Source organism: Schistocerca americana, chromosome 3 (assembly GCF_021461395.2).
Source record: "Schistocerca americana isolate TAMUIC-IGC-003095 chromosome 3, iqSchAmer2.1, whole genome shotgun sequence".
Classification (NCBI taxonomy): Eukaryota; Metazoa; Arthropoda; class Insecta; order Orthoptera; family Acrididae; genus Schistocerca; species Schistocerca americana.
Window position 1 is genome coordinate 251,152,494 of NC_060121.1, and position 16,596 is coordinate 251,169,089.

Below are 16,596 nucleotides of genomic sequence, written 5' to 3' on the forward strand. Positions count from 1 at the left end.
CGACTAAAACAGTCTGGAAAGAAGTTTGGATGATTGTAACCATTCTCTTGAAAAAAGTCCTGCAAGTTGTTACACTTTTGTAATGCCATATTCAGTAGCACACCATGGAAGTGTTTCATTTCTTCCATTGTAACATTTCTCCAGTCTCACCATGCAGAATGTTGTGGAAGTGGTGTCACTTTACGTATTTTTGATGTAGCATACCTATTCGTTTCATCTGCTATTTGTTGAAGTAGGTTATCTGTAAAAATTAATTGAAAGAATCCGCCGGGCGATGATGGAACAAAACTAGTTTCTGTTATAAAACCACACTTCGATTCGTCAAAAGGAAAATCTGTGAAGTCAGTGTCGCTCCACATTCGCCACGAATCCTCTGCTGAATCACTAGAAACATGCACATTGTCACTGTTTTCTTCGTCATTGTCACTCGTATTGTTTTGAAATGAATCACTATCATAATCAGTCATTTTCACTCTTGTTTTCACTTAGAGATTGCTCTAAAAGATCTAAAATCTCTTCCTCAGAAAGGACTGTACGTGAAGAACTAGCCATTTTGAGCGCGTGGGCTTGAACGTAATAATTACAATCTTGACTTAACACAGCTGCTACTGTTTGACACAGAGTTAACACCAGATGGCAGCACACTGCAGCAATAATGCCTAGTAGACTCCAAATACGTCTGAGAACTTCAAAAAGTCGTGTCGAATGAGGCTCAACATCGGAGCGGAAAACAAATTTCGCGATGTCCAGTGGCACTCAACATTGGAGTGGAAAGGGTTAATCTATCTTCTAAGATAAGTCGTAGGGTCAGTATTGCCTCATATGTTCCAACATTTCTACAGAATCCAAACTGATCTTCCCTGAGGTCAGCTTCTACAAGTTTTTTCATTCATCTGTAAACAATTCGCGTTAGTATTTTGCCGCCGTGGCTTATTAAGCTGATAGTTCGGTAATTTTCATATCTGTCAACACCTGCTTTCTTTGGGATTGGAATTTTTATATTCTTCGTGAAGTCTGGGGTATTTCGCCTGTCTCGTACAGCTTGCTCACCAGATGGTAGAGTTTTGTTAGGCCTGGCTGTCCCAAGGCTCTCAGTATTTCTAATGGAATGTTGTCTACTCCTGGGGCCTTGTTTCGACTTAGGTCCTTCAGTGCTCTGTCAAACTCTTCACGCAGTATCATATCTCCCTTTTCATCTTCTACATCCTCTTCCATTTCCATAATATTGTCTTCAAGTACATCGCCCTTGTATAGACCCTCTATTTATTCCTTCCACTTTTCTGCCTTCCTTTCTTTGCTTTGGATTGGTTTTCCATCTGAGCTCTTGATATTCATACAAGTGGTTCTCTTTGATTCTAACTGAGCATATTCTTCTAGACTCGGGGTTTGGATTTGAAAGATTTACAATCAGTGTTGTTACTGAATACAGTACATTGAAAATACTTGCAAAAAGATGAGACTGACACAAGAAAGGTGGCGGCTGGGCCCCTGCGTCACATATTGGCTCGGTCAGGAACATGTCATGTTGACTGCTCTGTTTTTTCATTTCTGCCACAATCTAGCAGTAGTTGTATCATTGTGCAATGATGCTGAATGTTGCAAGTTGTGTTGACATTTTCTCTCACATCTACTCTCTTCACAGCGGCAAAAAACATTCCCTTAACTCCGTCACCATCCATGGTGCAAACCATATCTTCTTCCGTGCCACTTAAAACTCGTTGAGTCACATCAGATGTCAAGAGGAAGGAAATGGGATGAAGTCAAGTGAGATGTCAAGTGTGTCTGTTGACTCCAAAGGAAACTGCTTAAATTTATGGATGTACACATACATCTACTTGGGTACTCCACAAATCATGCTTAAGTGCATGACAGGGGGTTCGTCACTCCACCTTCATAATAATTCTCTCTTATTCCACTCTTAACAGCGCGTGGGGGGGGAAAAAAAATCTTTCTGTGCACGCTCCGATTTCCCTTATTTTATTATGTTGACTGTTTCTACTTATGTCGGTGCCAACAAAATATTTTCACATTTTGAGGATAAAGTTGATCTAAAAAACCAGAAACGCCTTTGTTATGATGATGCCCGTCCCAAATCTTGTATTCTTCCCTCCCATATTTCTCCATAATGCAAAACGTGTTGCTCTTCCTTCAGTTTTCTCGATGGACTCCGTTAATACTATTTGGTAAGGATCTCACACTGCGGAGTAGTATTTCAAAAGAGGGCAGACTAGTGTAGTGTTGGCAGTCTCTTAAGTAGATCTGTTGCGTCTTGTCATTGTTCTGCTAATAAAAGTGCAGTCTTTGGTTTGCCTCCCTCACATAGAAAATGTGTTCTCTCCAGTTTAAGTTGTTTCTAATAGTTATTCCTAGGTATTTAGTTGAACTTATGGCCTTTAGATTTGATTAGTTTACTGTGTAACCGAAGCTTAACGGATTCCTTTCAGCACTCGTGGATGACCTCACACTTCCCATTATTTAGGGTTCATGGCCAGTTTTTGCACAACACAAATAATATCTTTTCTAAATTGTTTTGATCTTCCAATGACTTCACTAGACAATAAATGACGGCATCATCTGGAGACAACCTAAACCGGCTGCTCAGATTGTCTCCTAAGTCATTTATATAGATAAGGATCAGTAGAGGGCCTATAACACTACCTTAGGGAATGCAAGAAATCACTTCTGTTTTACTCTATGACTTTCCATCAATTACTACGAACTTTGTGATCTCTCTGACAGGAAATCATGACTCTAGTCAGATAACTGAGACAATATTCCATAAACACTCAATTTCATTACAGTGGAAAATCCAGGATGGAATGTAACAATATTCTGAGAAGGAAAGTCGCTACTCACCATACAGCTGAGTTTTGTGTGTGTGTGTGTGTGTGTGTGTGTGTGTGTCGTTGGTAAAGGCCATTTGTCGTAAGCTGCAAGTGTGAAAATCTTTTTGTTGTGCCTATCTGCGACTCAACATTTCCACTATATGGTGAGTAGCAACTTTCCTTCTCAGAATATTGTTAAAATTTCACTACAAGATGCTTATGAGGAACTGTATCAAAAGCCTTATGGAAATCCAGGAATACGTAATCAGTTTGAAATCCCCCGTCAACTGCACTCAATACTTCGTGGTTCTCTTTGAGGTAATCATGATGTTCGAACACAAAATATGTTCCAAAATTGTGCTGCGTATCGGCTGTACTGGTATGGGCCTCTAATTTAGTGGATTGTCTTGAATATTAGTGTGATTTGTGCAACTTTCCTGTCTTTGGGTACAAATCTTTAGTCAAGCGAGCAGTTGTATATGATTGTCAAGTATGGAGCTATTGCATCAACAGTCTGGAGGGAACCTAGTTGAAATATGGTCTGGACCAGAAGACTTGATTTTATTAAGTGATTTAAGTTGCTTCACCACTCCACGGATATCTACTAAGTTACATTGCCAGCTGTTCTTGATTCGAATTCTGGAATATTTACTTCATCGTTTGTGAAGGAATTTTGGAGAGCTGTCTGTAGTAACTCTGCTTCGGCAGTACTGTTGTCTATAGTATACCTTTGTTGTTGTGCAGAGAAGGCATTGATTGTGTCTTACCACTGGCACACTTCATATACAACTAGTCTCTCTTTGGAGTTTGACAGGTTTCAAGACTTAAGTTTCTTTGTGTAAATTATTATAATCATCTTGCATTGAAGTCCATGCTAAATTACAAGCTTCTGTAAAAGGTCACCAATCTTGGGGATTTTGCATTTGTTTAAATTTAGTGCACCGTGGATGATCAGCTCCATCATTTCTTAATTTATTTGGTTTAAGTCTCTCAATTGCTGTCAATACTATTTCTTTGAATCCAAACCACATCTGGTCTACACTTAAGTGTTAATTTGGAAGGAGTGGAGATTGTCTCTAAGGAAGGCGCCAAGCGAATGTTATCAATTGTTTCATCCAAGTTGGATGGTCAGTTAAAGGAGCCAATTATTATTTTATTCCGGTTACCAAACATGACCTCTACCCATACTAACTCACAGGAACTATCTGCTTCAGTTTCATTAAAAGATAAATTACTTCTAAAAGTAACAAACATGCCACCACCCCAATTGTATTTAGCATATCCTTTCTGAACCCATTAGGTCCGTGGCGAAAATGATAACAACAAAGGCTGCATGAATCCTGCACCCACAAATTATTTGAATAAGAATTTGAGATGGGATGCCCTATGTGTCAAGTATTAGATCAAGTTTCCGATCCTATTGCTGTGAAGAATAAGGTACTGTAAGGTTCAGAGTAGGAAAACAGAGAAGAATACTGGGGACATATTAGAACAATTGTGGAACTGACATCTGAAGAAAAGATGATGAAGTGTGTGTAGCTTCTCAATAAACTGCTAGAGCTAGAATTGAATGATACTGATGATGCCAAAAATATGTATTGGAAAACACAACCACTGTTTTTTATGAAGTTCCATATTTGTATAGTCTGGCATATAATCTTTCATGATTAAAGTTGTGTAAATAACTTTTTTATAAAATAAAATACAAATTATGCATTGAAAATTAACCTTCATATAATGACTAAGAACCTCCCTTAAGTATTTCTTTTTCAGGAATAAATAGTTGAAACTGATACATAAATTGCTAGCTACTAGCCAGGGGAATGTTATTTCCAGCAAGTTCCCAAGCAGAAAATCTGAAATCTCAGTGACCTGAAATTCACAAACAAAAAGTCGTCACTTCGAATTTGTCTTACCTAGATACATCTTTACGTCCAGTCGCTTTTGTGTGTTTTTCTGTTGCCTTTCATCTCAATAAACGCACCACAAGCCCTTCCAAGCAAAGAAGGGGATCCTTAGCAGACTGCGTGTGCAGTGTGGCAACATGTGGACGTAAAAGTACATGGGTTTTTTTTTTGCACAAACTTTTGTGCTTCCTCAGTTACTCGGTGTGTATGCAATTGTGCACGATGAAACATCATTGTGTCTACATACCTTTAGGGCAATAATATAGCTTTCCACATACGCTCTTGCATATTAGCACTAATGTTTTGAAAACCACTCATGGTAGACATTTTGCTTCCATTTTTAGATGTTTCTATTTGCAGTGTAAGTCACTTATAAGGTTTTCTTGTAAGTTTATTTTGCAATATGTAGGCTCACCATTGTTGAGCTTGATAATTTTCTTGTGGTTGGATCATTATTAAGTTTGCCTGGAATTATGCCTTTGTTTATGCATTCTGTGTTTGTTTTGCTGAGCTGTAAAATTTCTTTGTGCTGTATTGGTCCTATGAAAGTATTCAGTTGTTCAGTATGATAGCAGAAACAGTGAAAGTAATGCATCTAATATTGGTATTATTGTTGTTGTTACTATTTCATTTTTACACGAGGTTCAGTACCTCATACTGAGTAAACTACTGCAATAATTTATTAGTGTGGGTCCCCCCCCCCCCCCCCCCCCCCCCCCCTCCAAGATAGTGTGTCATAACACTGTATTTTGTTAAAGTACGCTTCTTCAAACTCTTCCGGCATAATTCGTCTTAACTATATAGGGTCTGTGTATGATTCGCTCACTAAGAACAATGATAGTTTTAATGGCTGTGATAGAGCACATGCATGTACTCTGGAAATGCTGTAAATATGTTAACTTTCCTCAGTGTTTCACTACACTTTTTGTGTGTATCTGTTTCAAATGTTTCGTCTAAGTGTGAAACAACTAAGTAGCTATAGTTTGTGGCAACTGTACTGTGTGTTTCCAGTGTCGGTTAGATAAAATTAGAGTTGTCTTATCAGTTCTAAATCAATTCCCGTTCACCTTTTAGGCAAGGGACTTGGAACGTGGTGTTGAAATAGTGATTGCAACACCAGGACGTCTGATAGACTTTCTGGAGAGAGGTACAACGAATTTACGTCGTTGCACATATTTGGTTTTGGACGAAGCTGATCGTATGCTTGATATGGGCTTTGAACCACAGATACGGAAGATAATTGAGCAGATTAGGGTAAGTATGTCCATGGCACAAACTTGCTTCCAAGCATTATCTAACTAAACGTAATTTTAAACGAATTTTGTAGTTCTTATTTTCAGTGTTACAATAGATTTAACCACATAAAACAATTAGTTTTATGTTCTCATGACAGTAAGTGTTGTTTTCTGTGTTAAAAGCCTGACCGACAAGTCCTGATGTGGTCAGCAACATGGCCAAAAGAAGTTCGTAACCTGGCAGAAGAGTTCTTAACAGACTACATCCAGATAAATATTGGCTCTCTGCAATTATCTGCCAATCACAATATCCTTCAGATTATTGATGTATGTCAGGAGCATGAGAAAGAAGCAAAGTATGTACAGAAGTTATAAGTGTACTGTTAATATTTTTTATTTTTATTATGTGTTTCAATGTTTTTTGTTTTCGTTCACAGGTTAATGAAGTTGCTGTCAGAAATAGCTGCTGAACCAGACAGCAAAACCATAATATTTGTAGAGACTAAAAGGAAGGTGGATGATATAACAAGAAGCATTGTTCGTTATGGGTAACGTATTCATTTAGGTGAAATAACTAGTACCATCTAATACCACATGGCAAATTGTCATCTGTTTTTAGAAAACAAATGGCTGCAACATACAGATGATTGTTTCAATATGATATAGGCTTCAGTGTCTTTACATTTCCCCAGAATTAAAATATAATAAGAGGATATTTAATGGAGGCCACTGTAGCTTGACTGACCGACTGACTGACTTGACTGACCGACTGACTGACTTGACTGACTGCAAAATGCCACAGGCAGATTGTGGAGGTGCACCAGAGTAGCTGCTATATGGAAAATACAAATAAAATTTGTGTATTGTTGCACAATTTCAATGTACATGTGTTACAATGCTATTTACATCTGTTCAAAAGTTTACTCATGACATAAAATGAGGTGAGGAGAAACAATCTAATCGCAAATTTTCATATGCAGTGGGTACTATTTTAGGAGGGTTGAAACATTCATAGTGGCAACTATTTATTTACATCTTATAAGGAATAGGCACATGTTTCAAAGTTTTAATGTCTATCAAAGTAGTCACCAGAATGGTATACAAGCAATTGGCAGCAATGTGTAAGTCTTAGGATATCCTCAGCAGTGTCAGTTTTGTTGATAGTTAAGTGTAGCAGCCTATTGCCTGGAAAATCTCTAACAGTTGTGGAGCAAGTGCCATGACGTGCTTCCTTCAATTTAGGAATTAAGTTGAAGAGACATGGTATTAACGTCTGGGGTGCGTGGTGGATGATAACCCAACAAATCAATTACAACCTGCGCCCGATTATTATCCTGCAAAATCATAGGCTGGTCCTGCACATAGTGTCACCTCTTGTTTCTCTAAGCCGGTCACAGGTTATGTTCCACAAATGAACAGCTTTGTGAAAGAAGCAGGGACACTGTTTGCAGGACCTACCTGCCATTTTGCATGACAATGCTACGGTGCATATGGTGAAAGCAGTGATTGATTTGTTCAATCGATAGCATTGGGAAATGCTGTGCCAGCCACCACAATCTCTGGACTTAGCCCCTGTGACTTCAACTTGATTCCTAAATTGAAGGAAGCATTTCATGGCATTTGTTTAAGAACTGGCACAGAGATTCTTCAGATGGTAGATTGCTACACTGTAACCACCAACACAACTGGCACTGCTAAGGGTATCATAAGACTGCCATGTCACTGGCAATGAGTTATACACAATCCTGGTGACTATCATATTTGTCCTGGTGTTCTGCCACTGCTGACCTGGTGCGTTGTCCCAGATAGACATACGTTTCGTGCTCTGCAATTTGTGTGCTGATTGGTCTCGCCTACATAGACCAGTCCACATTGCACACCAATTTCATAGACTCCTGTGGAGGTTAGCTTGTCAATTCCCTCTTTCGTTGAGCCTAAAACATCTTTTATTTTGTTATTGCTTCAGAAGATTGGCTTGATGTCGGCGCCATGGAGAATTTCGCCCACACGTTCAGTGGGGTAATAGGGATATGTTCTGTGCTTCCTTCTGCTGTTCCCTGTGCTTCCTTCTGCTGTTCCCTGTTGCCTTCACTGTTGTCATCATAGTTTTATCTATCATATTCTTGCCATAACCATCGGCTTCAAAAATGGGTCTGAGCTTTTGTAGTTTTGCCTTCAGGTGTATGTCATCACTGATTCTGTGGGCCCACATGATTAAAGTGTGAAGGGCAGACTTGTGCGTAGTATGATGGTGGTAGGAGGCATGGTCATGCTAGTGGCTTTTCTGTATACTCTGCAGCCAAGTATACCATCAGGCTTTCAGTAAACTTATATGCCGAGGAAAGGCAGCACCCCATTCTTTAATCTCAATTGTAAACTATATTTCACTATGCTGTTGATTGAGACATTGGTAGAACTTCAGTAGTTCTTCCTCACCATGTGGCCAGATGAAAACACATCATCAACATAACGTAGCCCGCAATTGGTGTAATGGTGCGCTGTTTCTTCAAATGCCTCCATGAAGATGTCTGCTGCATTAGGCAAGACAGGGGAACCCATAGCTAAACCATCATTCTGTTCATAAAATTCCCATTTCCATCGTGCATTTAACATTCTTTGTCTTTTCCGTGTAGTACCAAAGTCTCGATCAGAAGGCATGTAGCTATGACCAGTCACTAAAAACTTGATTTCAACACTTATTATATCTTTCTGAAACAAGCAACATTAAAACCATAAACATCAAACAATTTTTGTTCTAGTTATCACACTACAAAATGAGTTCCTTCTTGTGAGTTAATCCTGAAGCCATGAGCTTTAATACACAGGATACCACTTCATTACCTCCTCGACCAGTTAGGCCTTCGTGCCACATGCACTTCAATGATGTTCCTGCATCGATATGTATTCCCAAGTTATGATTTGAGAGCTGTCATGAGTAAAACTTGCTGATGTGTGTCAGCATAGGTGTAAACCTAAATTGTTGCAAATCTATGGACACAGTACATGCCTCACTTAAGGGCATCTGTGAATTTGTAAAGTAGATTTTCATCAAGTCCTGAGGTGTCTTGGTGTGTTTGTTGCAAGTTTGTAGTGTAGACTTGGCAATTCATTAGATGTTATTTTTGCCTGCATACTCACTTTATCACATAGTTCACCCATCATTTCTTGGATTGCTGAAAGAAACATTGCTGTAGAATTTTTTGAAGATCATAGAATAATATTTGTAAGTAACTGAAGAAGCCACATATATTTCTCTAAAAGAAGTGTATGTGTGGCTTACATTTAAATCAAGACTGAAATATTCTTTACTTCCTTTTGCTGTTTGAGGAAACTATTGACACATTCTGTGATTTGGTTCACATTTTCATTGTTGAACTTCTTTTATGAGCTCGAGAACTTGGAGTGTGTCTTCTACAGTCCTTGCACAATGTTCCTGCCTTTTGAAGTTTCACCGTGCCACTGTCATTCCTCTTACGCCCATCAGATGTTTTGTGAACTAACTAAAAGGAAATCTTTGTGGTACTACCAACCTTTTCCATGTTACTGACCTTGGCTCTTACAACAGTTTCCGTGAAAAATTTGACATTGCACAATTTTGGTACTTTCAGCATTTCCAGTCTTCAGTGTTGATAATATACTGACATTGTTGTAGCTATGTTGTAATCATCACCTTTCGTTATGATCATGTACAAAGGACATTCACCCCAAAAAGTTCTTTGATCCTTGCCTTCTGTGTAAGCATTAGAATTAAACCTTCTGAAATGTGTAATAAACTTTGGATCATTGTAAGATGAAATGGAATGCACACCTTTAGCGTGTAGAATGTTATATTCCAAGTGATATTGGCGAGGTGCTGAAATTTTGCAAAAACATGTAGGACAAGATATATTGAGGAGCACTATTACCATTGGCTGTTGCCAGGATGAGAATGGCAGTTTAACTGATAATCGTGCTGTCATTTAGTTTAGATGACAACTTCATTATTTCAAAATATCTACTTATTATCCATATTTTTGTACAGGCCATATGCTAACTGTTGTTTTTCTTTATTTAGATGGCCAGCTAAAAGTATTCATGGAGATAAATCACAGCAGGAGAGAGATTATGTATTAGCAGGTATGGTCAACAACATTTTATTTAAGAATAATTGGAAATTGAACCCAGTTTGCAGTTTTGTGTTGTGTGATACATTGTAATTTGTAAAGTAGTCACATTTGTGCAGTATGCCTGTCATTTTGAAATCCTGGATCCTCTGATTTTGCTGAACTAAAATTTTATTCTTTGAAGTGTAGCTTGGAGTAAAAATCCACTCTCTAAATACGCCAGTTTAGGGACTGGGTGTGTATGAAGTTAGCAAACTGTCTCAAAAGTTGGCAAGTGTTAATCTTCAGGGGTTGTTGCTTTTGCTAGTGCTCACTATTTGCTGCATTGTGTGTGTGTGTGTGTGTTGAGTAGTACACATACAAATAAAAGAGATCTGTAATTTGGACCAAAGAAGAAATCTGAATGTAATTTTCTAAGTTATATTGCCATGTTCTACTTACTAAGGTGCCTGTGAATGACATGTCTTCACTATTTGGTAAGTAGCTATCTCTTCATTCTCTATCAGCGCCACCCAGGGTTTGTCAGTATTGTCCACTTCTGTTATGTGAGAAGCATAATTGAACATTTGATAATTAAGGTAATTAGCTCATACAGACAAATTACTAGCATTGACTATTAGCCAAACCTTTCTTACTTTGCTGTTAAATTTAGAACAGTGGAAACCAATAATATTTTAGAAGGAAGATCTCATTTGATGATATTTTGCAACCACCCAGAAATCATTTTTATTGCAATTATCAAGAATTTTTATTCTACATAAAATTTCAATGTAATTGTTTTTTCCAGAATTTCGAAATGGGAAGGCAGCAATTTTGGTTGCCACAGATGTTGCTGCGCGTGGTTTGGGTAAGTACAGATAGATTACTCCAAAACATTATTCATTTTTCCATGTTTCAAAGGTAATTTTGCCATTGAAATTTTGGATGTAATGGATTTGGAGTACAAAATCTACGTATTCAACAGTTTTCGTAACTTTTATTTCTGTTCACTGATACGAAAGACAACACTGTTAGCTCAGGCAAATCACACTTAATACAATACTAAAATTGAAGCAGTTATTTTTATACACACATGACTGTGAAAATTTCTAGTTAAAATTTTTCAGTGTTAATTACATAACAGAATCATTTGTTTCATCCAGGGAGAAAACACTATACTCATAAATTGCATTAGTAATTTAAGGAGTACAGGTAAAACCCATTGAATAGTTGAGACACTAAGTAAGTAGTTGACAGATATGTAAAAAAGCTAGTAACATAGTCTTATTTATCTGCCTGTCAGTGACTTAGCTCATAAACTGTTGTGTGAGTTGTTTCTTCTGCTCCTTACATAACATTCCATCAAGGAACTTTCATTGTCATTTATATTGCATTAGTGTATCTAATTACAGATAGTTCTGAATGCCATGAGATTAATGCAGTGTTCATGTGAGTGAAAACATTCTGTTATTTTCCAACATGGAGTAAAGTGTGTTATTACAGATCTGTGTTTCTTTTTCATCTGTGATTTCTTTGTAGCACTATCATTCATGTAACAGTACATTTTGACAGTTTTCAGTATGTTAGTATTTCTTCATCAGCGTTTACAGCTGAGAGGTTGATGTATAAAAGGGGAAGTTAAATTCAGGTAACAGCCAATCACCTCATTATGACATTAGCAGACAATGCTGCATTGGAGTGGTAATAAGTTATGTTATATGTAATATTCCTTAAAATTGATCATGCTATTTGTAGTTACATAAGTCATTTAAAACCCATATCTATAGAGGTTATTGGAAATATTACACTTAGCACCCAGTAATAGTTCTGAAATATGGTATAGATTGTATACTGCAGCCAAGTTCAAGGTGTCAAATTATTAGATAAAGCTGACCTGTTATTCCCTTAAGCCTGCAGTGAACATGATAAATTTTAAAATATGTGCACTACCAGTTATAGCTTATTTATTGCCCGTGGTCTTTTTTAAAAATAAATGTCCAAAACTTATACCAGGTGTTCTGTTGGAGGTGAAAAGACAAATTGTGGCAGTGGTCACCAGACTGGTTGACAAAATAGGAAAAGCTGATGCCCTGTAAACATTATTTCTTAGGATTATTCACGGTTGTTTTCATGCATCAACATTGTACATGAAACATCTGACAGTGTTACAGCGAAACCCCTATTTATTGTTGATTTGACTGGATGAAATACAGTGTATGGAGGTGTGCTGGAAACTACTTAAACAAACAGCATTAATGGATCACTCAGGTCACACTAAATGGTGGTTTCACTGTTCAGCTAGCTGTTACTTTATCCTTAAGAGGGTCTCCCAAACTTTATATCTAAGAATCCCACAAGAGTGTGAAATTCCAGTGGAGCTATTTGGTAAATCTATATTTTTTTCCCCCGTAACATTTGGTGGAAGGAAACCATTGCTCACTAAAGATGCAAATGGAGTAATAGACGTTCGGTGAATTTGTGTGGAGTAATCCTCATTAACTTCATAGTTTTTAAGCTGAGTAGTGAAAAGTCCTCCACCAAGTGTGTTTCATAACTTAGTTGCTGTCATGATAATAACATTCATTCAACTTTTTGTAGTCCAGCTGTCATCTTGTAAGCATTTTTTAATGCCAAGAAAAAATAAACTGGTGGGTGTTTGGTTTAATTTATGCCTACTGTGATGGTTGGAAAATGACAATGTGTTGTGATAAAGTCTATCTCCTTAATTAGGTTTATCAGATGCTAAAGATTACACATTTCCTTTGCTTTACACACTGCCTCACTTATAGAATATTACTCTCTAAATTTATATCATATAGGAATTGGGCTTCTCAGGGCATGCCTTCATAATCTTCTGGAGCACCACAATCTCGATACAAGTAAGATGCTTGAGAGAGAACAGTTGTTTTGTATAGTACAGTTACAGTAAAGCTGTGGAAACAGTTAGATCAGGTGAATGGAAATCGCCAAGTAGAGATTATAGCATGATTTACAAGTAGAATGTACATACAACAAAGCTTTTAAATGTAAAATGGTAATTGCAGAAATGCACGTGGATTTGGGTGAAGGGGAAGTTCACAGTATTGGGAAGACAAAATTACGCAAAGGTGGAGACAAATCAGGTGGTCTAAAAAAGGGATAGCGCAATGTCAAGACATCCTTTTCAGCAGTGGACTGGTGATTTATTGCTGCTGAATAAGTTAAGTCGTCGTCATATAACAAGAAATAATCGCTAAAGATGAAGAGGTCAGAGTGCACTCATTTAAGTTAGTGTTTCAACATTATAGGATTTATTAACTGTTTTACAGTTTCTTTGAATAACACCACAGTTACTTAAACTTTGTCACCAACTTCCCACTGATTTATCATAGTGCAGCATGTTTTTTTCCAGTTTTGAACAAATTGCATCACTTATCCAATCAGATTTTGAAGCTTCATATCAGATTTTATAAACCTATGTCACTGTAAAATCAGCAGTGTTGTGAAATTTGCTACCCCTCTTTCTCCTCTATATATTTGCAAAAGTTTTTCAGCCATTTAGTCTCTCACTGTGTGTGTGTGGGTGTGCGCGTGCGCGCTCACCTGCCATACTCAAATATGTGAGAGTATCTTCAATTCCATAATCTGTCTTTTAAATTTAGAACATGTCAGTTACTCAATGCTGTTAATGTCGGTCAGCTCTTATGTGCCCTCTTCTCTGGTGCTTTGCTAGGGTACTAAAGATTTTCTCAAGTGTAAAGTAAACTCCCCAGCAATGATTACTGTGTATTTAGAAGTCATTTGGCAAGTGAGAGAATTCCTGTTACAGGGTGTGTACGACCCGGGAAAAACCCGGGAATTTTTCTGCTACTGGAGAATGATACTGCAGCAATAAAATATAAACGAGAGGGAAAAAATAAAACTTTAGTGGCAAAGGAAATATGCAATTTACAACAACAAAACATCGTGCACGCACAAGCGTCTGCAAATTGCAAAAATATGTCAAAGGCCGTAGGGCGCAGACTGTAATTCTTCGTAACAATAAACTGCTTGCTATGAGCATGACGTCACAACTTTTCACATTAGGTTCGTTTGACCAATTGCCAGCAGTCTGTTGCGCATGCGCATTTGACTCGCGTATAAGCAGTACCTTCTCCCGCTACTTGAAGTTTGGCTGTTAGCTGTATCGGTAGTAGCAGCAAGCAACCAGATGCAAACGAGAAAAATTTTCGCGTGCCCTAGCTGCCAGATTCACGCTTGCACAGAGTTATCTGAGTTGTAGTGGGGAGGGGGTTAACCTCCACGTGACACGTGTTTACGTTAAGTGATTTCGCTGCTTCTCTTCGTGTACAGCTCCCACGTCAAATGAAAACAAATCGGATTTCTGTGGCCGGGAGCTATCAGGTGAATTAAAATACATTCACATAATTACGGAAGGCAAAAATATATTATTAATTTCAGTTTTCTGGTTTTATTTTATTTTATTTCCAAGTTAGTAGCAGTCAAGCATTAATCAACCGCCTTGCAGAATAGTGAAGTTATTTTTGCAAGTTTGCTAAAGAAATTTGGCTTTATTAATCTTTCCGCTGAGGCAATCATTTTATTTGAAACGAAGTGTTTCATTCTACAGTATTCGCTAGTTCTAACTGTTCGCTGAATTTCAAGTGCATGTTATCATCTTCTGCCATATATGGCATTATGCCATAATAAAGAACCAAAAATGAGATTGTAGAGTACTGGTACTCCAAGAAAATTTACATCCCAAAACCACACTGAAAAGCTTAATATCAGATGAGACCTACTTCATTGTGAATCCGGGAAAGCCAATTTGCTCTTCAAGCCGAATTATGCATTTTAGTATGGTTTACGAAATTCCGATGCTCTTTGGAGTATCCTCTGATGCTCTGTTTCTTTTATGGTGTGATGTAAGCTCTCTTAGTGCTTTATACACACGAACATGCGGTCTTCCTACACCACTGCAGTTTCACACGCACAATAACGCCTGTTTTCTGGCGCTCTCTGGCAACTGGTAAATCGAACCTGTTTCCAACGGTCTCCGGATAGTATTGCGAACGGTGGATAGAAAAGCGTTACTTTCAAAGTAAATTTATTTTTACGCAAGATGAATTGTGTTACGTGTGAGAAAGTGGGATGGATATCTAAATCACAGAGCGTTCGAAACTGAACAGTTTGAGGACCAGCCACATACTAGAATTTCGAATTTTAAATTTACTGGCACATTTGTGTGATGTATTTTAAAGTATAACACACGCAAAGAAAGATCAATATTACATGTGAAAGCTTAGCCTCTGTTGTAGCATGTTAATCTTAGAGACCAATATTATATGTGAAAGCTTAACTTTTCTTGTGGATATGCGGTACTGTGTACATTAATGTAAACCGTTAACTAACTCTTGCGTATTCGTGCTATGTAACCAGTGATCTTGCTATTGGCTGACTATAACACGTGTCCTATGCTCTGAATAGCTGCTGTCTTCGGCTGGCGAGATCTCGTGACTTGAGTTATGACTCGCTTACAAAAGGACATCGCAACCTCGGTTTCAACACTCCGGAAACTAACGCCCTGTGTTTGGTGCAATTCAAATTTATACTTTCATAATCCGAAAATATGCAGCGTATATGTTGCTGCAAATCAAAGGTCTTTCCAAAACTTCTCTCTCTCTTTTTATTAAGTCTCACCAAAACTTCTGCCCCGTCTTTTGTCTTTTTTTCCCGGGAAGTTCTACGCGATTGTATAAAACATTTACCTTTCAATCCTGATAAGGTTTACAGTTCCGAGGGAAAATCTACGAAAAACCTACTGCCACTTACCACAGGAAAAGTGTATTTTCGCCTGGGAAAAAGCATATTTTGTAAATGGGATATCCGGGAATAATCCGGGATATTTTTTTTTAGTTAATTGCAACATTGAAGTCTTATTAATCTTATAAAATTGTGTGTTTGCAGTTGAAAGTGCATGCCAATCATTGACCTTAAAAGCCAACTGCTGTCACCTTCAAGCAGCATATTTCATAAAACTTCTTATGAATGAAAAGAATTTTTGAATAGATGCATTATATAATGCCAGAAAAAATTAGTATACACTTTTAGAAGTTTAAATTTCACTAAAGATTTATTGTTGCAACAGTGCATATGAAGTACATGGAAATGATCACACTTACAGGTCAATAGCACACGCAGTTCTTAGGTTCCAAGTATCAACCTGTGCTGAAACACATTAGTACACGGTGTAGGCTGCATGGGTGCCAGTGTGGTCACTGACTCTTGCATCCAGTCAGTCGTACAGTTGGGGGATACAATCCTCAGATATTTTATGCTATTCCCACTCAACCTGATCATATCATTCAATAAGAGATTGTTGACTGACAAGTTGCTCAAGACACTTCTCGTCCTATCATATACCACTTATGCTCAAAGGAGGGACATATCTGGAGATAGTGCTGGCTGGGGAAGTTGCTGCATGTCTTACAGGGGAGCATTATCCTGTTGAAACAATACATCACCTTCCTGTTACAAGAACGCGTCTAACAACATTCTGCACCTACCG

At 37.9% G+C, this 16,596-nt stretch overlaps 1 protein-coding gene across 1 annotated transcript in view; it reads left to right on the top strand.

The window, feature by feature from the left end:
• Nucleotides 1–16,596, top strand: part of LOC124606695 (ATP-dependent RNA helicase dbp2-like) — a 60,144-nt gene that overhangs the window by 21,313 nt on the left and 22,235 nt on the right. The window contains exons 7-11 of the mRNA XM_047138720.1: nucleotides 5,807–5,986; nucleotides 6,151–6,323; nucleotides 6,405–6,515; nucleotides 10,022–10,083; nucleotides 10,858–10,917. Coding sequence (XP_046994676.1) covers nucleotides 5,807–5,986; nucleotides 6,151–6,323; nucleotides 6,405–6,515; nucleotides 10,022–10,083; nucleotides 10,858–10,917 — 586 coding nt within the window. The remainder of the gene's footprint in view (nucleotides 1–5,806; nucleotides 5,987–6,150; nucleotides 6,324–6,404; nucleotides 6,516–10,021; nucleotides 10,084–10,857; nucleotides 10,918–16,596) is intronic.